The sequence below is a fragment of the Schistocerca cancellata genome, chromosome 4 (assembly GCF_023864275.1).
Source record: "Schistocerca cancellata isolate TAMUIC-IGC-003103 chromosome 4, iqSchCanc2.1, whole genome shotgun sequence".
NCBI lineage: Eukaryota > Metazoa > Arthropoda > Insecta > Orthoptera > Acrididae > Schistocerca > Schistocerca cancellata.
In genome coordinates, this window is record NC_064629.1 from 471,731,013 (window position 1) to 471,756,687 (window position 25,675).

The window sequence follows — 25,675 nt, forward strand, 5'->3', positions numbered from 1 at the left end:
GCAGTATAATGAATATGTAGAGACCGCTGAAAATTGGTAGAGACTATATCTCGCCTCCGTATTTCCTACTTGTCACAAGCTATCGCCTGAACCATTTTCTTTAAATTTTCTTAATTTGGGGGCTGCTTCCACCCCTTCAGCCCAGAATGACACAAACTGAAATCGCCTTCTTCGACGTTAATTGAAGCTAAGGGAATGTTTTTCTCTAAAACTTTTCCCACTGATGTTTAAACCTGATGAAATTCCCCTACACTAAGGATTTTGTAAATATTGAAATATTCGAAAAACTTGTTGAACAGCAATACTTCTGTTAAAATAAAGTCCTCTTGGAAGCTAAAGACAAAACAATGTACCACCTCTGACTGCGAAAGAAATTTGGATATGAAATTCTTTAGAGGAGGTAGAAATAACAGAATGAGTATCAGATAGAACAACGTTTAATAGAGCATCGCTTCTGGTTTACACCTCACTAAAATAAAAAAAATAAAAGAATTTAATTTCTTGACTGCCATCGATAAATACTCTCGTGGTGGTCAATGGATGATGCTTTCCCAAAATAAAGCTTTCCGTCCTCATGCATTAAGCATATGAGGGAACAAGGACTGTGTAGCTTCCTTGTATTGAGTGCATGTAGTTAAATCTGTCTTTAAGTATTTTATCTGCTTTGTGAAGCGAAGTGAAGTGAGGATTAGTCTTTGTAGTGCTATTCATGATGGCGTCTGCTGACGTCCTCCTAAGAGAGAGTAATTTTTCTGATGACTCTAAGTGACTGAGATACCAAGGACTGTAGGAGTCTCAGCTACTTGTTCTAGAACAATGTCGTCGGCAACGGCTACATTTAAATAATTAGGAAAATTGTTTAAAATCGCTTCCCGTTTTGTTCCTGAAGTTCCAGTGCTGTAAGTGCAAATATTAAAGGTATTATTGTATAGTTGCCTTCAGGAATGTAATTGTGTAATAGGTCACGTTTACTGGTATCCGAACGTTAGCTCTATGGTTTGGGGGCGTAGACGTTGAGATGTATCCGCATTATGGGACAGATTTTTCTGGTCCAGTTCCCAATAGGGGCGCTCTGCTTTCATAAAAATGTATAAGCAATGGTTCCTACCAAACTGTATTTATCGCAAATCATTATTCGGATTACATTTTTCCAGTGTTTTTTTTTTCAAAGTCGTATACGTTTATATGTCAAAACATAACCATATTGCTCTCACGTGTGGCTCAAATTGGCATTAAGATATTTCACGAGCAAGAAACGTGCTGGAATATCATAGAAGAGATGGTTGTATATACGGAACGTCGGCTGTTGCAGAATGTTTGGATTGGTATAGCTAAGCTACAAATAACCAATTCTAATAGAACTTGGCACAGAATGCCCTGCATCGCATTTACTGCCGACGATTGTTGAACGATATTTCTGTTATGTTGCTTTATTATTACTAAGAAATCTATAAGGCTTTTCAGAAATATGACCATTCAATATTTACACGGTTTGTGCAAACCAAACCCATCATTATGACACGCGGTGACGGTTCCGAGAGAGATTAATCTGAATAGATGTAGACTCCTGAAGTACCACGGCACAGATGCCATGATCAGTCTTGCATTATTCCCTGGCATAGATAAGATGGTGGCGGTGTGATAGAGTTTTGCAAAAATAAGTGTGTTACCATAATAATCCCTTTGCAAGCCGGCCGCGGTGGCCGTGCGGTTCTAGGCACTTCAGTCCGGAACCGCGTGACTACTACGGTCGCAGGTTCGAATCCTGCCTCGGGCGTGGATATGTGTGATGTCCTTAGGTTAGTTAGGTTTAAGTAGTTCTTAGTTCTAGGGGACTGATGACCTCAGATATTGAGTCCCATAGTGCTCAGAGCCATTTGAACCAACCCTTTGCAATCTATCCAAGTTGCACAGATGCCGTTCATTTAGCAAAACATTAATTTGTCGCACTTACCCTTTTCAGTTTTGTTCTATAGTGTCTTGTGGTTTGACTGTAACGGCAACAGACAACTTGAAACTGGAACCTACTGCATTCAGCCAGCTGCCATCTGGTTATGGGACTACAGAGCAGCTCAAAATTCTTTTGTGAGTACGAGCGTCGCGAGTATAAGGCAGTACTACGTCCGTTCCTATGATACCGTCTTACTCTGTGACTATATCTTTTCTCAGACTGGATCCGTAAGACAGATACCCTGCTGACATACTGGCTTGTTTGAAGGACATCGACTATGACGTGTCAAACTTTATTTATTTTACAAAACTTGTCTTAACTAATTTTTAGTGTCCAGTTCTGTCAATGGCCTCAACTTCTTTCAAAATTGTCTTTTATAGAAATGTTGGTACTGTGGGGAAAGTTACCCAGTCCCAGGATGGTTCGCTGTCCATGTGGAGAGTCGTCAGGTACCTGCACGCTGGTAGCCCCCTGACTACACAGGAAATGCGCTATTGATACTTCCATCAACGAATACGTGCGGACCCATATGCCTGTCTAGCACAAGGATTTTACTGCCGCCACAGTTGCCTTTTCCCACAGTGTTTACTATTTAACAACAAAACTTGTCAATCGGATTCTGTTGCAGTTATTGTTCAAGACGATTGACAAATATCTCTCTCAGAATTCTAAATCGGGAAATGCACACAACTTGGTAACACTGTAGGGAACGGAAGTTTGTAGAAGAAAAATCTATTCCATTAGATCTCTCAAACTCTGAATCTCTAGCGATGCAGAGCGTGTGATTTAAACGCGAAGTTCATAGTTTGAGGCTACTCATTGCGAAATATTTTTATGCGGCACTTTGTCTCAGTGCTAAAAATATATCTATGCACGCAAGTATTTATTTCACTTTCTGACTCCTAATAATAACAGCCCATACCAAAACTGCTCTGGTGAAATAATTCCTGGCTGACCGTCCATAACTGAAAACTTGGTGCGCAACACGGCGAGCGCTGACCACTCGCTGCGGCCGCCTGTTGATTTCGCATCGTACTGATCGCGTTAGCAAATACGAAGTTATCGACTGATACAGTTTGAGTATCCCTCTAAAATGCCTCTGATAAACTGATTACACACCGTAAAGTGGACGTCCGATGGAAACGCAAACATGCCGCCCGTTTTGACTTACATAATTGCCGTCACAGAGAACCTGACCTGAGCAACAGTGGTACTGCATAATTATGTATTATTTATTTGTTACGTTGTAACCTGTCATCTATGATTAAACAGAGACAATATTAATTATTACTAAAAAAACTACTATCTACATTTAATATTTTAATTCTGCATGTCGGAATTTAATTATGGTAAATATACTACGAGGTCCGTTCAATAAGTAATGCAACACATTTTTTTCTTCTGATAGCAGGTTGGTTTTAGTCAGGAGTCCTACAAACCATATTGTTCCCCACTCTTTTAGCTAAAGAACCCTATTTTCCAACATAATCTCCGTTAAATGTGACGGCCGTACGCCATATTACTGGGAAGGCTTGTATGCCAGCATGGTACCTCTCCACTGGTCACCTTTCTGCATCAGTAACCTCCACATCATCGGCGAACTGCTTCCCGTGGAGTGCTTCCTTCATGGGAAGGGTTTGATTGTCACCTGTTGATCAGCTCGGATGAGAATGTTCGTATGTTCCAACATTGCAGGAGTTACAGTTGTGTGCGACCTGCCGGCTCGCAGGAAATCGAACAGGTTTGCGTGACCTAGTTGCGATGATGACACACTCTTCGCCCCACGACTCATCGTGCTTTTGTTCAGACAAGTCTCCGTAGACATTCTGCAAGCGCCTATGGATATTTGTAGTGCTGTGGTCTTCGGTCAAAAGAAACTCAATGACAGCAGCTTTGGTTGAAACACACCTCTGTTACAGACGCCATTTGAAACCTACGTATGGCGCCGCCACCTATCGGAACTTCATGAAGTTATAGGGGGTGAAGCGGGAATATTCCACGACGTTACCGTAACGAATTCCACATTTTTTTGGCGAGAACACTAATATGTTGCACTTCTTATTGAATGCCCCTTGTGTTACAGCTGACACCATACTACTAGCCATCACCATAATTATTTCTACTGTTATTGGAGACCACACCCTTTGCCACATGTAACTTCATCTATCATAATTATTGACCTACAACCAGTTTTCTTTCAATCCATCACTACTATACACTATACCTAATTGACAGACAATATGAGCATTAGTAACAAAATATTGTGCCTTCCAGTTTCTATCACGCTCCGAGCCAGCGAACTCTGGATGGCAGTTCCTTGGGAGCTGCAGAGAGTGTTTTGATGGAATCTGCCTCTGCTGTTATCTGCCGGCCGACTGCTTGCAGCGAATCTACTCCCTTGTTCCGTGGGAGCATCGTTGTTGCCGGAGAGGAGCGCCTGCGCATGCTGGCCCGCGTCACTCCTCTTCTAGCTGCTTGGTTGGTCAGCCACGGGCTCGTTGCAGCACTTCCGCTCTGATGTTACTGTTATGTTCCCAGAACGCACGATGTTTTCTGTCCGCTTATTGTAGCTGATAGTCTCAGTTGCCTTCGCTGCATTGTGTCTCGGTCTTGCGTCGGATCCTCACGTAGTGCAATGGACAGCGGTTGGTGGATTGATTATGTGACGGGCCACCCAAACCTTTCTTGAAATGACGTCGGCGTTACTGCCCAGAATCTGTCATGTCTCTAAGTGCAGTATCTCCTAGACACCGGGTCTTCTGTACCTATTCAGCCGTGACCAGTCGGTATCCACAACACTGCCCTACATAGAGAGCATTCGACAGTATTGTCAATCGTGTCTTCTTCACGAGAGCCACCTTAAAACGGGTTTTCTTTGCTCAGTTCGATACCAGTAAGTGATTAGGCTCATAACTCGCCAAGAAGTGTGTTAGTCGTCTCGGGGGATTCAGGTTCCCCATTCTCAGCCTCTATGCTATGTTTGACCGCGCAATGTGGCGCAGTGCTCAGCATACTGGACTCGCATTTGGGAGGACGATAGTTCAAGTCTGCTTTCGGCCATCCAGATTTAGGTTTTCCGTGATTTCCCCAAATTGCTCCAGGTAAATTCCAGGATGGTTCCTTTGAAAGTGCACGGCCAATTTCCTTCCCTGTCATTGGCACAATCCGAGCTTGTGCGCCGCCTCTAATGGCCACGATGTCAACGGGACCCTTTATATTTGAATGGAATCACTTAGGCATTAAACTATAAATCCAAGAGGAGACTGCTCTCTACACATAAACAAAGTGCAAACGCGACTGAAAAATATTATGTCTTGTGCACTACTTCTCATATCAAATCACACTCCTATTCAAAAGAAGGCATCCTCCTTCCTGGCACAGGTAGCACCACCTAGGCTTGTAGTGCAAACTTGAATGTCGATTAGGATTTAATAAATATATCTGACATTGTCAGAAAAGGAGAAAGCGATCTTAAACACATAATAAAATGTAAAATTATGAAAGTTTTTAAAACTTTCTATAAAACATTTTAAAACGTTCAAAAATTTTTTTGCATATTGTCTCAATTGCATTTAACATTAATTTTTTTTAACAAAGTGATGACCAGTTACGGTAGCTTCACCACCATCGTAAGATCGTATGTAGTATTATAAATGCAACTGCAGTGTACAAGATAGCGGCATCGCGCGTAATATTTTTATTTTAAATCAAGTAAAATGCGCTAAGTACAACCAAGCTATCTGTGACAACAAGTGAAACAAAAAGCCTGTAGAATGCCGTAAAAATTTTTATGCCTTGAAACGCCCATACAGTTATTTCCGTTACAGTCATTAACTGTACGCATCGCATACAGAAGATATTGTAGTCGTGTGAGAAAAGGCTTCAAATATGATTATGGCCACCGGAATTAAGACTTGAAACGCGGAATGGTACGTGGAGCTAGATGCATAGGACTTCCGTTTCGGAAATCGCTGGGGAATTCCATATTCCGAGACCCACAATGTCAAGAGCGTGCCGAGAATGCCAAAGTTCAGGCATTATTTCTCACTGCGGACAACGCAGTGGCCAACGGCCTTCACTTAACGACCGAGAGCTGTGACGTCTGAGTAGAGCTGTTAGTGGTGGCAGACATGCAACACTGTGTGAAATAACTGCAGAAATCGATGTGTGACGTATGACGGACGTATTCGTTAGGACAGTGTGGCGAAATTTGTCGTTAATGGGCTATGGTAGCAGGAGACCGACGAGAGTGCGTTTGCTAAACAGCACGACATCACCTGCTTTACCTCTCCTGGGTTCGTGAGCATATCGGTTGGACCCTAGATGACTGGAAAAGCCGGCCAGGGTGGCGGAGCGGTTCTAGGCGCTACAGTCTGGAACCGCGCTACCGCGACGGTCGATGGTTCGAGTCCTGCCTCGGACATGGATGTATGTGATGTCCTTAGGTTAGTTAGGTTTAAGTAGTTCTAAGTTCTAGGGGACTGATGACCTGAGAAGTTAAGTCCCATAGTGCTCAGAGCCTTTTTTTTTTTTTTTTTGACTGGAAAATCGTGGCCTGGTCAGATGAGTCCCGATTTCATTTAATGAGACTTGACGGTATGGTTCGAGTGTGGCACGACCATGGATCCTAGTTGTCGACAAGGCACTGTGCAAGCTGGTGGTGGCTGGATGGAGTGGACTGGGTACCCTGGTACAGCAGAACCAATCACTGACTGCAAATGCTGATGTTCGGGTAGTTGGAAACCATCTGCAACCATTCATGGACTTACCGTCCCGAAACAAGTATGGAACTTTTATGGATGATAATGCATCATGTCACTGAGCACAATTGTTCGCCATTGGGTTGAAGAAAATTCTGGAGGATTCGAGCGAATGATTTGGCCATCCAGATCGCCCATCGAACGATTACGGGGCATAATCGAGATGTCAGTTCGTGGACAAAATCCTGCACCGGCAACGCTTTTGCAGGTATGGACAACTATAGATGCAGCACGACTCAAATTTCTGCAGGGGACTTGTCGAATCCACACCTGCTGGACTGTGCCGGGCAAAAGAAGGTCCGACACGCAATTAGGATGTATGCCATGGCTTTTGTTACTGTTTTTTTGTTTCTATATTTATAAATTTTTATGTATATGTATATATACTTTATGTTTTACGTTTGACTTCAAGTGGAGCTTACATGGTAAATCTCTGCTTGCAGTTCCTACTGTAACGGAAATAATTATATGGACGTTTCAATGTTTAAAATTTTTTATGACGCTATACAAGCTTTTTGTTTCACCTGCTGTCACAGATAGCGTGTCTATACGTAGCATATTGTACCTTAGGTACTAAAATGGGAACCTTATGGACGATGCATCTGTATTGTACACTGCAAGTGCATTTATAATACTACGTGTGATCTGAAGATAGTATACTAGCTCCTGAAACTGGTCATCACTTTGTAAAAAAAAAAAATTAATGTTAAATGCGATCAAGATACTATATTGAAAATTTTTTAAAGTTATATAAAGTTTGATAGAAAGATTTTAAAAGTTTCATAATTTTACGTTTGATTATCGATTAATGTTTATTGTTCATCTTCTCTCCCTATTTTCATTTTGCTCTTTTCTCGACCGGACGTAACGTTTACACAAAAGTACAAGAAGCGGGCGAGGCGCAGTGACTTACGTGTAGGCGTAGCGGTGGCTCTCGTTGGCCCACTCCTCGCGGCACATAAACCGGCTACAGGTCTGATGCCACTCGGTCGGCTGCGAGAGCTGAGACGTGATGCCGATGGGCGCAGCTGTGATGGCGGCGGCCAACCAGATGCAGACCATGAAACGCAGCGCACCACGAACCTCAAGCCGCGCGCGCAGTGGCCAGCGGAGAGCCCGGTAGCGGTCCCCGCTCACTGCGATCAGCGTGTACGCGCTCACCAGCACGCCGATACCCTGCGCAGAAAACACCGCGGTCTCTTCTCTCCACCTGTAGGGCCAGTGCCTCTACTCCCAAGCCACTTGAACGAAAGCGCCACGAAGACCGTCACACACACGGTGAATCACCTGGAACTTGCGCCGCAAGTATTGCGGAAATGGAGAGGGCTATTGATGTGCGGTTATCGCAGAACCGATTGGTAGTCAGGGGCTCGTATTGTTAGCCAATAAACAGATCGTAATAACACTTAGAAAATATATTTTTTGTGTAAACATACACTTTGCTTATTGACATAAACAAACTAAAAGTAGGTTAAATTAGAATGCCAGTGGTGTTTGTTGCAAGAATCTAGTGCGAGTCGTTTACAAGACGTATTTTGAAAAGTTTCCACTCCGACGCTTGCTTGTGTCATTCATCCTGCATAGTTGCTAGGTACGATGTTGTTATGTTTGGTTGCAGTATGCCTGTGTGTGCCTTTAGTGCACTGCGACTTGCTAGTCAATTAGTGTGTGACAGTCCAAGCCATAGTTCGTGATTGCACGGTGGGATTTACCAGTGCAGATAAACCCGATATGCTCATGATGTATAGAGAGTGTAGTAACAATAGATGTCAACCACCTCGGCAATTATTTATCAGCGTCTTCAACCAGTGGTAGTGTAACACCAAAACAACGTAACAGAAGGTAACGATTGACGGCGGAAGCGGGGTAATTAATGTTCTTGCTGCTGTTGCAGTTGATCTCCACGTTGGCTGTCCTACACATTCTCCATAGACATAGTTTAAATCACCATTACATCTTTGTCCATCAAGAACTGCACGGAAACGGTTATGCGAATCGTGTTAGCTTCTGCATTGGCATTAGGCATTAGGCATTATGGCAGGATAATCCAGATGTATCCACATCTTCATCTAGGTGATTACTCTGCTATTAACAGTAAAGTGCCTGGCGGAGGGTTCAATGAACCACCTTCAAGCTGTCTCTCTACCGTCACACTCTCGAACGGTGCGCGGCAAAAACTAGCATTTAAATTTTTCTGTACGAGTCCTGATTTCTCTTATTTTATCGTGATGACAATTTCTCCCTATGTAGGTGGGTGCCAACAGAATGTTTTAGCAATCGGAGGAGAAAATTGGTGATTGAAATTTCATGAGAAGATACCTTCGCAACGAAAAACGCCATTATTTTAATGATAACTACTCCAATTCACGTATCATGTCTGTGGCACTATATCCCATGCTTCACGATGATACAAATCGAGCTGCCCTTCTTTGTACTTTTTCGATGTCATCCGTCAGTCCCATCTGACGCGGATCCCACACCGCACAGCAATACGCTAGAATAGGGTGGACAAGCGTGGTGTAAGCAGTCTCTTTAGTAGACCTATTGCACCTTCTAAATGTTCTGCCAATGAATCGCAGTCTTTGGTTGGCTCTACCCACAACATTATCTATGTGATCGTTCCAATTTAGGGTATTTGTAATTGTAATCCCTAAGTATTTAGTTGAATTTGCAGCCTTCAGATTTGTGTGACTTATCGCGTAATCTAAATTTAGCGGATTTCTTTTAGTACTCATTTGAGTAACTTCACACTTTTCTTTATTCAGGGTCAATTGCCACTTTTCGCACCATACAGATAACTTATGTAAATCATTTTGCAATTCGTTTTGGCCCTCTGATGACTTTACAAGACAGTAAATGACAGCATCATCTGCAAACAATCTAAGACGGCTACTGAGATTGTCTCCTATGTCGTTAATATAGATCAGGAACAATAGAGGGCCTATAACACTTCCTTGGGGAACGCCGGATATTAATTCTGTTTTACTCTACAACTTTTCGTCTATTACTACTAACTGTGACCTTTATGATAGGAAATCACGATCCAGTCGCACAACTGAGGCGATATTCCATAGGCACGTAGTTTGGTTAGAAGACGCTTGTGAGGAACGGTGTCGAAAGCCTTCTGGAAATGTAAAAATATGGAATCAATTTGACATCCCCTGTCGATAGGATCCATTACTTCATGAGTATAAACGGCTAGTTGTGTTTCAGAAGAACGATATTTTCTGAATCCGTGCTGACTACGTGTCAATAAATCATTTTCTTCGAGGTACTTCATAATGTTAGAATACAGTATATGTTCCAAAACCCTACTGCAAATCACCGAGCGAGGTGGTGCAGTGGTTAGCACACTGGACTCGCGTTCGGGAGGACGACGGTTCAATCCCGCGTCCGGCTATCCTGATTTAGGTTTTCCGTTATTTCCCTAAATCGCTTCAGGTAAATGCCGGTATGGTTCCTTTAAAAGGACACGGCCGACTTCCTTCCCCATCCTTCCCTAATCTGATGAGACCGATGACCTCGCAGTTTGGTCTCTTCCTCCCAAATCAACCCAACGCTACTGCAAATCGACGTTAGTGATACGGACTGCAATTCCACGGATTATTCCTACTTCCCTTTTTGGGTATTGGTGTGACTTGAGCAATTTTCCAGTCTTTGGGTACGGATCTTTCCGTGAGCGAGTGGTTGTATATAATTGCGAAATATGGAGCTATTGTATCAGCATACTCTGAGAGAAACCTGACTGGTATACGATATGGACAGGAAGCCTTGCTTTTGTTAAGTAATTGAAGCTGCTTTGCGACACCGAGGATATCTATTTCTATGTTTCTCACTGTGGCAGTTGTTCTTGATCGGAATTCACAAATATTTACTTCGTCTTCTTTGGTGAAGGAGTTTCGGAAAATCGTGTTTAATAACTCTGCTTTAGAGGCACTGTCATCAGTGACTTCACCGTTGTTATCGGGCAGTGGAGGTATTGATTGCGTCTTGCCACTGGTGTGCTTTATGTATGACCAGAATCTGTTTGGGCTTTCTGCCAGATTTCGAGGCAGAGTTTCGTTGTGGAAATTATTGAAGGGATGTCGCATTGAAGTACGCGCTATATTTCGAACTGCTGCAAAACTTTGCCAGTCTTCGGGATTTTGCGTTCTTTTAAATTTGGCGTGCTTTTTCCGCTGATTCTTTAACAGCGATCTGACCCGTTTTGTATACCATGGGGGGTCAGTACCATCATTTATTAATTTATGTGGTATATATCTCCCAATTGCTGTCGATACTATCTTTATGAAATCATTCCACAACTTTTCTATGCTTACATGATCAGATCGGAAGGAGTGCAGACTGTCTCTTAAAACGGTGTTAAGAGTATTTTTATCAGCTTTTTTTAAAAAAAATATACTTTGCGTTTCTTTTTGATGGTTGTAGGAGTTACGGTATTCAGCCTAGCAGCTACTGCCTTGTGGTCGGTAATCCCTGTATTCGTCACGATACTCACTATTTGTCCAGGATTATTTGTTTCTAAGAGGTCAAGTATGCTTTCGCAAACATTTATGATTCGAGTGGGCTCATGGACTAATTGTTCAAAATAATTTTCTGAGAATGCATACAGTACAATTTCGGATGACGTTTTATGCCTGCCGCCGTCTTTCAATGTATAATTTTCTCAGCATATCGAGGGCAGATTAAAGTCACCACCGACTATAATTGTATGAATGGGGTACCTATTTGAAATGAGACTCAAGTTTCCTTTGAACTGTACAGCAACTATATCTTCTGAGTCGGGCGGCCGTTAAAACGACCCAGTTAATAGTTTAATCTGATTGTCAAGTACGAGTATAAACTCAACCCATACTATTTCGCAAGAACTATCTACTTCAGTTTCACCAGAAGGCAAACTACTTCTGACACCAATAAATACTCCACCACCAATTGTATTTAATCTATCCTTTCTGAACACAGAAAAAATTTCTGCTGAACTTACTTCCTCCGGCCACTGTCACCAAGCGGTTCTAGGCGCTTCAGTCCAGAACCGCGCTGCTGCTATGGACGCAGGTTCGAATCTAGCCTTGGGCATGGATGTATGTGATGTCCTTAGGTTAGTTAGGTTTAAGTAGTTCTAAGTCTAGGGGCCTTAGTCCCACAGTGCTTAGAGCCCTTTGAACCCCCTTTTGAACTTACTTCCGGCTTTAGCCAGCTTTCTGTACCTATAACTATTTGAGCTTCAGTGCTTTCTATTAGGGATTGGAGCACTGGTTCTTTCCCAACACAGGTACGACAATTTACAACTACAATACCGATCGTTTCTACAACTAACTTACTGTGTTTTACGTGCCCCCTTTTAGACGGACGCCCTTTCTATGGTTCCCTGAGGCCCTCAGCTTACACGGTCACAGAACCGCCTGAGCCTCTGATTCAGACCTTCCACTCGGCTCTGCAGCAAAGGACCACATCCGGAATGACTCCCCCCGGTATGCACACGGAGTGCACAATGGCTTCCTTCCCCTCGTTGGCAGCCATGTTCCTAAGGGGCCCCATTACGCGCCTAACGTTGGAGCTCCCAACTACCAGCAAACCAACCGTCTGTGAACGCCCAGACTTTGTGGGCTGAGAAGCTTTCTCTGGACAGGGTGGACGACTGCATCTGGCTCAGGGACAGCGTCAGCCACAGATAACGCCTGTAACCTGTTCGTCAAATGAACCGGGGAGGCCCTACGATCGGCCCCTCGGAAAGTTTTACGCTGCCTGCCAGACTTTGGAATGATCACCCACTCGACCATGGGTGAGGGGTCAACCTCAGTGCAGGCAGTACCCTGGGCGGCCACAGCAGCGGACCGAACATGGGACACGGGACACGGGGGACGTGCTCGACGTCTCTCACATCCCCGGGTCCGACCCCCACAGTGATGCCCCTTGGCAGCAGCCTCAAGCTGTGTGGCAGAAGCCAATGCAGCCTGGAGCTGTGAGCGAAGGATCGCCACCTCAGCTCGCATCTGTACACAGCAATCACAGTTCCAATCCATTACTGGATTCGCTCCCGTTTTAAGCTCATAAAAATATACAAAAAACAAACAGTGTACTCACTTTATTAGCAGCAGGAATTCGAAGTGCTCTCTCACTAATGGTCTAAACGACACTGAGCTATACTAACCAAAGCAAACAAAAGCCTGTACGATCTAAGGGTCGATAGCAACAGCTGTACAGTATGCTACACTGTTATTAAAATAAAAGGTTGTACCTAGCAGGCACTCAAACACTCAAGAAATTACAAAAATGATCTAGTAACTACACAGGTATCGGTAAATAAATAAATATCTTTTTGAGTGATGAAGCCATATCTACCAACCACAGCTGGGAAAACCGCTGAAACATGCACAACTGGTCTGTTGACAATCCCAGCTAGCTTCGTCAGGTAGAATGTCAGCGTCCATGGACTGTAAACATGTTGGGTGGGATAGTGAACCGTTAGCTCATAGGCCAGTTTTTCATAGACAAGACGAAACGCGTGCATGTATCGCAGCCTCCTAACAGACTGTCTTCCAAGCATGCTAGAAGACGTTCCTCTACACACAAAAATGGCTGTCAAGCCCACAGTGCACGAAGTACTACAGCATGTTTTCAGAAATTGTTTCCAAACCGTTGGGTTGGACGTACTACAGACCTATATCATTGACGTCGGTTTGCAATAGGGTTTTGGGGCACATACTGTATTCAAACATTATGAATCACCTTGAAGGGAACGATTTATTGATACGCAATCAGCATGGTTTCAGAAAAATCGTTCTTGTGCAACGCAGCTAGCTCTTTATTCGCACGAAGTAATGGCCGCTATCGACAGGGGATCTCAAGTTGATTCCGTATTTCTAGATTTCCGGAAAGCTTTTGACACCGTTCCTCACAAGCGACTTCTAATCCAGCTGCGGGCCTATGGGATATCGTCTCAGTTGTGCGACTGGATTCGTGATTTCCTGTCAGGAAGGTCGCTGTTCGTAGTAATGGACGGCAAATCGTCGAGTAAAATTGAAGTGATATCAGATGTTCCCCAGGGAAGCGTCCTGGGACTTCTGCTGTTCCTGATCTATATAAATGACCTGGGTGATAAATCTGAGCAGTTCTCTTAGGTTGTTCGCAGATGATGCTGTAATTTACCGTCTAGTAAGGTCATCCGAAGACCAGTATCAGTTTGCAAATAGATTTAGAAAAGATTGCTATATGGTGTGGCAGGTGGCAGTTGACGCTAAGTAACGAAAAGTGTGAGGTAGTCCACATGAGTTCCAAAAGAAATCCGTTGGAATTCGATTATTCGATAAATAGTACAATTCTCAAGGCTGTCAATTCAACTAAGTACCTCGGTGTTAAAATTACGAACAACTTCAGTTGGAAAGACCACATAGATAATATTGTGGAGAAGGCGAGCCAAAGGTTGCGTTTCATTGGCAGGACACTTAGAAGATGCAACAAGTCCACTAAAGAGACAGCTTACACTACACTCGTTCGTCCTCTGTTAGAATATTGTTGCGCGGTGTGGGATCCTCACCAGGTGGGATTGACGGAGGACATCGAAAGGGTGCAAAAAAGGGCAGCTCGTTTTGTATTATCTCGTAATAGGGGAGAGAGTGTGGCAGATATGATACGTGACGTTTTTCGTCGCAGCGAGATCTATTTACGAAATTTCAGTCACCAACTTTCTCTTCCGAATGCGAAAATATTTTGTTGAGCCCAACCTACATAGGTAGGAATGATCATCAAAATAAAATAAATCAGAGCTCAAACAGAAAGGTTTAGGTGTTTGTTCTTCCCGCGCGCTGTTCGGGAGTGGAATGGTAGAGAAATAGTATGATTGTGGTTCGATGAACCCTCTGCCAAGCACTTAAATGTGAATTGCAGAGTAATCATGTAGATGTAGATGTAGACAGCCTGTACCTTTCCCGAATTTCACTCTTGTAGACTTATTTCTGTGGTGAAGCTGAAAGACGCTGTCTACAAGGACATTCCACCTACACCCGATGATATGCAAGGACGTATTAGTGCAGCCTGTTCTGACGTCTTCGGTGAAATGCTAGCACATGTGCAGCAATCGTTCCATACCAGACACGGAGTGTGTACTGCCGCTGCCGATGGTCATTATGGACACATCATGTGATGGTCAGTTGTGTTGTTACTGGTCAGAATCCACATAACTTGCGTATCCATTTGTGTTGTTATCTAGTGTGTGGGAACTTTTCAAAATATGATATCTCGTAAACGACTCTCACTAGAATCCTGCAATGAACACCACTCACATTCTAATTTACCCTAATTTTGGTCTGTTAATGCCAGTAGGCATTGTTCCATTTAAAAAAGTGTATGTTTGTACAAAAATACTGGTTCTAAGGATTATAACAATTTGCTGATTGGCTAACAATACGAGCCCATGACTACCAATACATTCTATGAAAATCGCACATCAATAGCATTTCCCATTTCCGTAACATTTGCGGTGCATGGTTTGTGTCATTCACCCTGTATACGTTTGACATTGTGTCAACTGTTGGGGGGCGATCTGAATTGTTATATTATTCTTAAAAAATCAGGTTTGCCAAAATTACCTGTAAATCTCTTTATTGATCAATGGTTTCGACAGATCTGTGCTGTCATCACCGGATCTTGTAACATATTAACACAAGTTAATGATCTTTGCAAACCTGAATAACACGCTAGCTCAGTTGCTATTGTAAAGTTACGTGAACGAGTGTGGTAGAACATCAGTACAATATGATTTGTGTTTTATATTTGTAATATTTTATGTTTGACATACTGATGGTCCTTGGTACCTTTTACTGTAAAATGACGCAACATCACTTTCGATGTTGTAGTGGTTAGCCCATCTACCCAGTGAGAGGGAGACCTGCGTTAAAGTCCCGGCTGCGGCACATATTTTAATTCGTTTCTCCAGATTCTATCATTCTGTTAAAATGTTACAAGATCAATGTTGACATCACAGGTCTGTCGAAACCTGTAATGAATAAAAAGTAATAAAAATGGAGCGGTAGACTGATAAAGTGAAGTACATGCGTGAGGCAGCTATAAAATTATAATGATCACTTCTTTGATCATGTAACTTTATTTTTTCGGGGTCGTAATAAAAACTTTATGGACTGCCACCTGTAAGTACCGGCACCCACAGATTAGGCGAGTTAACACGACATGTAAAGATACGACCAGTAGCTGCGCCCAGGACCTCATTTAATTATGTTGCGTCCCTCTGTTCCTTAATTATTTGTGCAGTAGATTATGTGTGCATCGTGGTTACACATACTGACAGAAATTCAAAATGTTATACTATGAACACCTTGACTAAACGCTACCATACTGATAATACAGTATTTACCAGCCGGCTGTACTTGAAATATGGCAGTGAAACTGGGTAGATATTCTAATGCACAATTGAGGAACCGATTTACACTGGGTTGAAATTTGTTCCAAGTTTGACCACCAGTTGCAAATCTGGTACTGTGAATGCAAGAAAGACGCACAGGATTGTTTCCATATGTAATGAAATAGGAACGGGACGTGACCAAAAAAGGTCAAACAAGTGAGAAAGACATAATGTTAAATTTATTATTAACCACCTCTTAAAAAATTTGTTCAATATGAGCACTGGAGACGTCGATGAGATGCTGTACAACGCCTCATTTGCACCAAATGGCCAAAATTGGAACTAATTTTTTTCCACCGTAATACGGTTCCGCATTAGCATATCTACCAAGTTTTGCTGTCATACCATAATTACAGCGCACACTGGACCTCTCTGAATAGCTGAACTTTAATTATGACCACTTGGTATAAACCTTTGGATTGGAATATGGCCATTAAAATGTAATCCTTATAAGAACGTGCTTTCACTAGAGAAAAAAAGCCTTTCCTATAGATTAACGACGGCCTGAATGTTTGATGGCTGTTGGGTGTGTCTAACATTACTGGAAATTTTCAGTTGGAGACGGGTATATAGCAAACGCAGAGCATGATCATGAGGATGAGCACGAGCGTGAGCAGAGCTTAACGCTATCTTCTGGATTTTGAAGTAGGCAGAATCACTAACACGATGGACGTGATAGCATCATACCAACGGATCGCACAGATAGCTTGTTTTAATACAGTGACTGCAGAATGAGTGGTGATGAAATGGCATCAGGACAACGATGTGACAAGAGAAGTATGAATGTCTCCTTCCAAAAGAACTACGCCATTAGAAGATCTTAGCACTGTTCGAAGGACTGTGAGGTATAGACGGACAGCAATAGCCGAAATCCGGGCAGAGGACACTACAAACCATAGGGAAGAGATTACGGGAAGCCGCATTGAGATATAAAATTTTAATATGCCATTTAACGGTACCAATATTCTATAGACAGCAGAGACTTCCACAATATAGAGTCGGCGTCTACTGGGACATCGAGTATCATTCTGTGGGTTTCGCCGATGAGACTCACTTCTGTTTTGAGGCCGTCAGATCGACCTTAAACGCCATGGTGAAAGGGTACAAGAAGCAGAGATTCTCGAGACCCATATATTTTCAACTCCTGGAATCATGGTTTGGGGAGCTGTTGGGTATGACTACACCACTGATTTGGTAATTTTTAAAGGGAGACTGAGTTATCACCGGTTTGTGTCAAGACTGCTAAAAGCTTCTGTCTTGAAGACTGTAAAGATCTATGATGTATGTAAGCAGACTGAAGCAACGAATGAAAATTTGTCCCACGGCCGGGATTCGAACCCGGATGTTTGAGACTCATAGATGTTTATAGATGTCTGAAAGTTGAAAAGGTCTCTGGAACCATATAGTTCCATTTGATTGTAACGATCCTTCACTGCCCTGCCCAGTTCCCTGAACCGTCACCCATAGAACATGTCTCAGATTCGAAACGAATGCTCTCACATCAGTCATCAGCCAAAAGTCTTCATTAAATCACACAATATGCGGATTAGGCATGACAAGAAATTTCTCAATATGACTTTTGGAGGCTGTTTATTCTATGCCACAACAAATGCGAGAGTGTATTGGTGTGCGTGGGACTCACATCTCATACTGATGATGTTGATGGGTTATCAGCTACGAACGGAATGACAGTTTAATCATTTAATACACGTAGTTTGATGAATATCTCTACAACTGTTGATAAATATTGGATGGTGCTCCATGGTGCTGCGCCGACCAAACATTTAGTATGGAAGTACATCCAGTACATAAGTCCCTGGCACTTAGAAGCTGTTTACAGACGACACAGTCAAATAACTGGATAACGTTTAGGAAATGCAACAAATCCACTAAAGAGACTCTTCAAATGGTTCAAATGGCTCTAAGCACTATGAGACTTAACATCTGAGGTCATCAGTCCCCTAGACATAGAAGTACTTAAACCTGACTAACCTAAGGACATCACACACATCCATGCCCGAGGCAGGATTCGAACCTGCGACCGTAGCAGCAGCGCGGTTCCGGACAGAAGTGCCTAGAACCGCTCGGCCACAGTGGCCGGCAAAGAGACTGCCTCCACTACGCTTTTAGTAGGATAGGATTGACAGAGGACATCGAAAAAGTTCAAAGCAGGGCAGCTTGTTTTGTACTGTCATGAAATAGAGGAATTTGTCGTGAATGTGATACGCGAGTTGGAGTGTAAATTATTAAAACAAAGGCGTTTTATGATGTACTGAGATCTCTTCACGAAATTTCAGTCTCCAGCTTTCTCCTCCGAAAGTGACACTTACAAACAGGCATAAATAACCATTGCAATAGAATAAGAGAAAACTGAGCTCGCACAAAGACAATTCAGTGTTCCCTTTTCCCGAGCGCTGTTCGAGAGTGGAACGGTAAAGAACTAGTGAGAAAGGAGTTGGATGAACCTTCTGCCAGTGTCTTAACTAAATTAGGAAGGAAGGGAGATTGGGTTTAACGTCCCGTCAACATCGATGTCATTACAGTCGGAGCACAAGCTCGGACTGTGTCAAGGATGGGTAAGGAAATCAGCTGTGCCATTTCAAAGGAATCGTCCCCGGATTCGCACGAAGCGATTAAGGAAAATCACGGAAAACGTAAATCGTGTGTATGTAGAAATGTAGGAACAACATGAAATACAATGCGCGTAAATGACAGTAAAGAGCCGATTTTTGATGCATTGCACCATCGCTAACCTATATTTGGTAGCTATTACAACTGTCATACAACTAGAACATCTATTAGGAACGTTTTGTAGTGGCACAATCTGATGTGTTGGCAGAAGAGCCAACACCGTATAGCTATAGGAGGCCGAAATGCACGCCTTAAAGCTCACTCAGGCTGGCGTGAGGTCTGGAAAATGACAAGGAATTATAGTAGCCAAAAATAGTACATAGCTTCTGGAATACTTAACTTTAATCCATAATTGTTGTACATCGCTCTTGATGATACATAAGTGCAATCTCAATATACACTGGTAATGGCGCCTCGCTAGGTCGTAGCAATTGACGTAGCTGAGGGCTATGCTAACTATCGTCTCGGCAAATGAGAACGTGTTTGTCAGTGTAGCTTCGCTAGCAAAGTCGGCTGTACAACTGGGGCGAGTGCTAGGACGTCTCACTAGACCTGCCGTGTGGCGGCGCTCGGTCTGCCATCACTGACAGTGGCGACACGCGGGTCCGTCGTATACTAGCGGACCGCGGCCGATTTAAAAGCTATCACCTAGCAAGTGTGGTGTCTGGCGGTGATACCACACAATCACATAACAGTTGGTGGGCAGAAGACTCACAAACAAGTAAATGTAGTGAGAATTTAAGTAAGACACTTTAAAATCTCTCAGTTTGACGGAAGTTACTCTGTTTTCAAGTGAATGTAGCTGATTGTTAGTGCAAGTAGCTTCACTATTCGGCTTACCGAGAAAGATCGTATTAAAATTTCCCGAATCCGAAACCAAGGCCACTAACGCATTCTTGTGCGCTGGTGTACAACTCAGAGATAGCGACATCAAATAATGGTGGCAGAAGGAAATTTCACCGCCAATATTTGGCCGATAAAGAGAGCAGAGGCAGTAACGTAAAGTTCGTCATTGCCAAATTGCGCGCAAATGTCCTGTGTTACAAAGCTCGCCGCTACGCTCATGGAGAGAGGAAACACCGCTGACGAAGACCCGTCCGTCGGACGACGTCGTTGAGATCGAGAGATATACCCATTGTGCAGATAATAGTTTTCACCCTCTACCTCGTTTATTCTCACCACTGTTACCAACACCACCACCACCACTAAGAACACAAACACAACACTGTATTACGCAGGCTCTCATCAGCCAGGTGTACTAAAAGTGTTAGACTTATAGAACAACGCTCACGTTTCACTATGAAAAGGTTCGCAATGGATTCAAATAAAGACAGAATTTCTGTTTAATGTCGCTTAACCCCTAGGTTATTTCCCAGCAGACAAAGTTATACGACAATTAGTCTATCTAATTACACCACCCCACCATAGAAAATTCCGAGGCTGTCACTGGAGTAGAACCCAGGATCTCCGTACCGGTAGCTCTCTTTTGTCAAAATAGTTCCTAAAGTGATAATCAGAGTATCAGAATAAATATTTCCCATACCATCAGACAACTGTCGTTAGAGTCACATGAACAGAAAAGTAAATGTAAAGAACAGAAAAGTAAATGAAAACAACAGTAAACCAGAGAACTAAGCTATACAATGTATGAAAAACAAATGAGACACAATCAAAATTTAATTATAACATTTATAGGTTGAAGAGCGAAGAAACTCTTGTACCGTTGCTTAGAATAACAGTTTCAGATCTATGAGCAGAAAGAAACACTGAAGTTTCTTATGTATTAATTCATCTCGTTAATCGAGTTTCACGTACCAGGGAAAAACTGACAAGGGGTATAGCTGGTGAAATACTTTGAATAAGACAGCCTAAATATGAGTTTAAAAACAGAGTGTAAAAGCTATTATTGTAATGTAGCAATAAAATACTAAAAGATTTTAAAACAAAAGAATACATAAAGTGAAAAGTGTAGGAAGGAAGGTGCACAGATAACATAAATTACTTTAAAACTGTTAAAACTGGCCACAAGTAAGCTGAAAATTATAACTAAATAATTACTTTATGAATTTTCTCTCTGCATGTACATGTGATTTTTCATATTTATCCATGTGTTTTCCTGCAACATATAATAATATGTTTGATGGCAACGGCCTCGCTTCAGCCTGGAACCGCGCGCCGCTAGGTCGCAGGTTCGAATCCTGCCTCGTGCAAGGCTGTGTGTGATGTCCTTAGATTAGTTAGGTTTAAGTAGGTCTAAGTTCTAGGGGACTGATGACCTCAGATGTTAAGTGCCATAGTGCTCAGAGCCAATTGAACCATTTGGTAACGGCTCCAAAATGAAGAACGGTACTCAAGATTCAGTGATTAGAGAGTTTTGTAAGCGATCTCGTTGTAGTTAAATAATATATCATTGTTTTTCGTTTTAAGTCAAATAATCAGTCTTTGTATTAAGCACTAATCACCTGTAGGTCTTCCTGCATTTGGTGGACCTTTCTGGTCTACTACCAGACAATTTTCTACGTGAAAGGCTTTAGCATTGCTGTTATTTTATATACAAATTCGTTGTTTTAGTATAATTTTTTGTGTGAAATCACGCACACAAATCTCAGAGTAGCGCATGAATGTTGGTGCAGTGGACTGCTTGTCCACCACTGGTGCTTCAATCGATTTCTAGAACATTTCCCTCGGTCTTAATAAAAAGTTTTAAGTCGTAAAGCAGTCGCACATTAATAAACTACGTATGTCCTTCAGTAAGTCAAGCAGTTTCGTTACCTTTGGGTCCAGGTCGCGCTTATATTGTGAACGGACATGTGTCATGGATATTGTTCAATATTTTTGCTAATTTCTTCTTTTAGCACCATATTAAGGTAATAAACTTGCTCATTTTTCAGTCATCTATATTGCCAGAAAAAAAATGGAACACCCTCAAGCACAAGGTGATTTTATCGACAAGTGAGGTGAAAAGTAGTTCGTCGTTGTAGGAGTATATATTAAGGAATTCAGATCGAATGAAACACACAGATAACGGAAAAGGATGCCCAGACAGTAGCATCAATATGCAGTGTACTCTGTTTGGCGGCAACACGCCCGTGTAATTTCGCATTCAGACCATCATAAAGGTTGTGAATAAATAAAATGTCTTGTGACTAGGGCCTCCCGTCGGATAGACCGTTCGACGGGTGCAAGCCTTTCGATTTGACGCCACTTCGGCGACTTGCGCGTCGATAGGAATGAAATGATGATGATTAGGACACACAACACCCAGTCCCTGAGCGGAGAAAATCTCCGACCCAGCCGCGAATCGAACCCGAGCCCTTAGGACTGACATCCTGTCGCGCTGACCACTCAGCTAGCGGGGGCGGACAGGTTGTGAATGGCACCCTGCGATGGATCGTCCCATGTATCTTCCGTCTTTTGTGTCAACTGAGGTCGAGTAATTTCCCAATTCAATGTGTCCCTTAAACGTCCAGTTGTCGAGAGATCTGGTGATCTTGCTGACCAGGGCAGTTGTGGACGACGAAGAGAATGTTGCGTCGCTGCAGCCATATGTGGATGTGCACTGGACTGTTGAAAAGGCATGCCATCTTCCTGTCGAAAAAATGTAGAACGGGGATAGCAGCCTGTTCAATGTAGCGAACACTGCTCTGCCTACTCTACCCTGCAGAAACACCAGGTATGACCGGAAGTTGTAACTGAATGGCCTCCAACACCATGAAGTCTGGGATAGGAGGTGTAAGTGGAGTAGGTATCTCACCCGTTCTACCTTACACGCGTATAGGTCCATCACTCGCATGCAGGCAGAAACTATTCTCATCACTGAAGAACACAGAGCGCCATTCCACTCTCCACTTGACTGTTTTACGACACCAGAGTAGCCACGCTAGCGGTGTCATGGTGTCAGTAGTAGCCTGCCCAGAGGAACACGTCATCTTAACCCTGCTGCCAGCAGGAGCTTCCCAATCATCCCTGATTCGCTGATATTTCGTCGGTAGATGATGTTCGGTTGGCCAACGTCGATCTTGACGTGTGTCTGTACTATTCAGACGTCCATAACATGGTCTACAGATATGAGAATGTTCCACAGACTTCTGTTGAAAGCAGCGACGCACCGCCGATACATTGTGCTCAACACGTGTAGCAATCTGTCGGTATGTCCATCCAACTTTCCGCAAGCACGCAGTGCGACACCGTTCACTTGACTGAAGCTGTCCAATAGGTGTACATACTCGTTGGTGGGCCATGATTGAACCCTAGAATGAATGTTGCTAACACTGTTTATATCTAAACTCAGCACAGTTGCTGCCTGCAGAGTCAGAACAGAGGGTGCACGGACAGTCCTCTGAGAGCCATCTGATCGCCGATGACTGTGAAAAATAAATCACTAACACTAAAACCTCTGCGTATGCGCATATTATATCGTGGTGTCACTGAACACAGTTCTGGAGGTTGTTGCATTTTTTCCCGGCTGTGTGTTTCTGCAAACAGAAAATGAAAGACCAATAGCAATGGTATCGTACGCAAACTATCAGAAGATTTAAATGAAGGTGGCGATGATTCTGGAATATAGAAGCTTTGTAATGAACTTAAAATTAGAAACTATTACTGTAAATGTTGGGCTTGTTATTAATTTAGGAAAACCCGAGGAAGGGAGGAGTAGTTTTATTTCAAGATAGACTATTAGAACATTTTATGTCCTCGCAGCTCAGTAATATCACGAAATACCTAAACGTTTGAAATCTTAATATACGTAGTAGAGGAAAATTTGGTGTGCCTATAATTTTGAATTCCTGAATGGACAGTCGCTTCTGGACTCCCTAATCTGATGCGGAAACAGTTAGTTTGGAAAGGAGCTGGAAGAGATGGTACCTGGACGCAGCTGACTAGCTGACACAGCAGCAGGCCGAAGGGCCAGTGCTGCAAGATGAGCACCGGCAGCGCGACGAAGGGAATGCACACGAGCGTAAGCAGCAGGTCGCCCAGCGCGAGGTTCAGCAGCAGCAGGTTGGTCACTGTGCGCATTGCTCTGTTCCCCGTGATGGTGTACACGACGAGCCCGTTGCCCACCACCGACCCCAGCATTATGACGCCGTACAATACGACAACGAGCGCCACAAACGGTGTCGACGACAGTGCTGCGGACCCTGGCATTTCACACATGTTCGTCGTGGAATTGGTCAAGCTGTCATCGTCCGCCGTGACGGTCTCCGTGTCGTAATAATCCACGTCTGAGCTCGCCATCTTGTAAGAGTTGTCCATGGGTACTGTTACAGGTGTATATAAACGTGTATAAATATATATTGCTACTTACAGAAGAAATAGAATTACTGAAGTCGAAACTCACTGTTTTCCTTTCTCGAGAAGTATTCTGAAACGGTGTCCGTTCACGATTCAGATCGGTGACCGTTCACAGTGAAGACTCTCGCAGGACCTCAGTTGTGAAGACAGTATCCATCTCGTACGCCTGACATTGTTCGTGTACACCTGACTCTTCAGGATTCCAACAAACGGGACAGATGTTGTCAGTAGTATTCCTCTCTTCCGTCTGATTAAACCTCGATTCAGGGGAGTCCTCTGTTTCGTTTCGTTGACTTCTTAGCCTATTTATCCAAACGATGAAGTACGCACATAAGCACATTTGTATGGGAGATGGTTCTTAAATCTTCTTAATTTTTCCTACACACCTCGCGATAACAGATCTGGATGATTCTGAAAAAGAAAGAAAAGAAACCATTACTATCATTATTGAACCTGCATAAAGCATTATTCCTGCAAGAAAAACAAGACTAGTCATAACCAGATTATTGATACGATGTGAAAAGTATGTAAGCCAAAAGCAAATTATTGTTAACTAAAAAAATATAGAGAACCGTCTGACGGCAGCATTTAATGAGGGATTGTGTAATCTGTTTCTGTGTAGCTGTTAGTTCATTTACGTATTATGTATTTCAAACGGATGTGATAGGTCATTTTAGTTTTTTTTAATTGGACTAGAATTCTACTTAAAACTGTGCAATATGATTAGTTTTTGAGATTTTCGTTGTTTAATGCTTGGCGTGCTATCTATCCTTCTCTTGTTCACAACTATTTCTCGCACACAAGCTGTGTTGTGCAGTCAGTGCAGAATAGTCTGACGTCGTAAGTGCTATTAATGGAAAGAGAAAATCGAGAAGCGGCTCAGTTATTATGGAATTTGTAAAGACTCTATACCGGGTATGGCTCAGTAAGAGAGCTGTGTATTGGCAGCCATTCTGTGTGAAGGTTCAAGATTCTCCATTGTGGGCTTCAGGTTTTCCTTGGAAATGCAATAGCTTGGAGAGTGCTGATTGTTAAAGAGAAATGCAAAAATGTGACTAAATCGAATCAGAGTGATAAAATTTTATGATTCCATGAACTATCATATCCAGCATGACATTATTAGTAATACACGAGAAATATTTGATTCCAGAAGGGGAGATCCAGGTCATTACACAGGATACCGTAATGAAATATTTGAGAGGTATTGCAAACGATGAGTCTCTGATAATGAAACAATTCACCCAGCTCTAAAATATTTCGTAACAAAAGTTTGTACTTATGAAATTACAGGTATAACCTGGCTAACCATAGTGAAACAGATCCCTGGAAGAGGTCCGCTGGGTATAAATGGAAAAGTGAGAGCTTTTGTTATGTACTTCACAATTTTCACTACAGGCGTCATGCAGATTTTTTTTTTTTTTTTGTTCTAGGATCTACTAATGGAAAAAGTCCGTTCCAGATTTGTGTCGCAGAGTCCGAACACTTTTGATAGAGAAGCATTTGGTACAGAACATTACGATAAGGACTTCGATGAGAGGTACGGATAATGGGAAAATGTAGCCAATACGGTTGCTGTCGAAAAATAATTCAGGACGCAACAGTTGCAGCAGGACGTCTACG

The 25,675-nt window shown here is 42.8% G+C and overlaps 2 protein-coding genes across 2 annotated transcripts in view; both read right to left on the reverse strand.

Annotated features, from left to right (window-relative positions):
* LOC126184265 (serine/arginine repetitive matrix protein 1-like) overlaps positions 1-7,690 on the reverse strand; it is a 334,704-nt gene extending 327,014 nt beyond the window's left edge. The window contains exon 1 of the mRNA XM_049926638.1: positions 7,625-7,690. Coding sequence (XP_049782595.1) covers positions 7,625-7,671 — 47 coding nt within the window. The 5' untranslated portion in view covers positions 7,672-7,690. The remainder of the gene's footprint in view (positions 1-7,624) is intronic.
* Positions 7,691-7,761: 71 nt separating this feature from the next.
* Positions 7,762-24,016, reverse strand: LOC126184266 (RYamide receptor-like; the record flags this gene model as incomplete). The annotated part of the gene is made up of 2 exons (XM_049926639.1): positions 23,627-24,016; positions 7,762-7,887 (listed from the first exon to the last, which is right to left on the reverse strand). Coding segments are annotated over exons 1-2 (516 nt in total), but the record flags the coding sequence as incomplete, so codon positions are not given.
* Between the last annotated feature and the right edge of the window lie 1,659 nt (positions 24,017-25,675).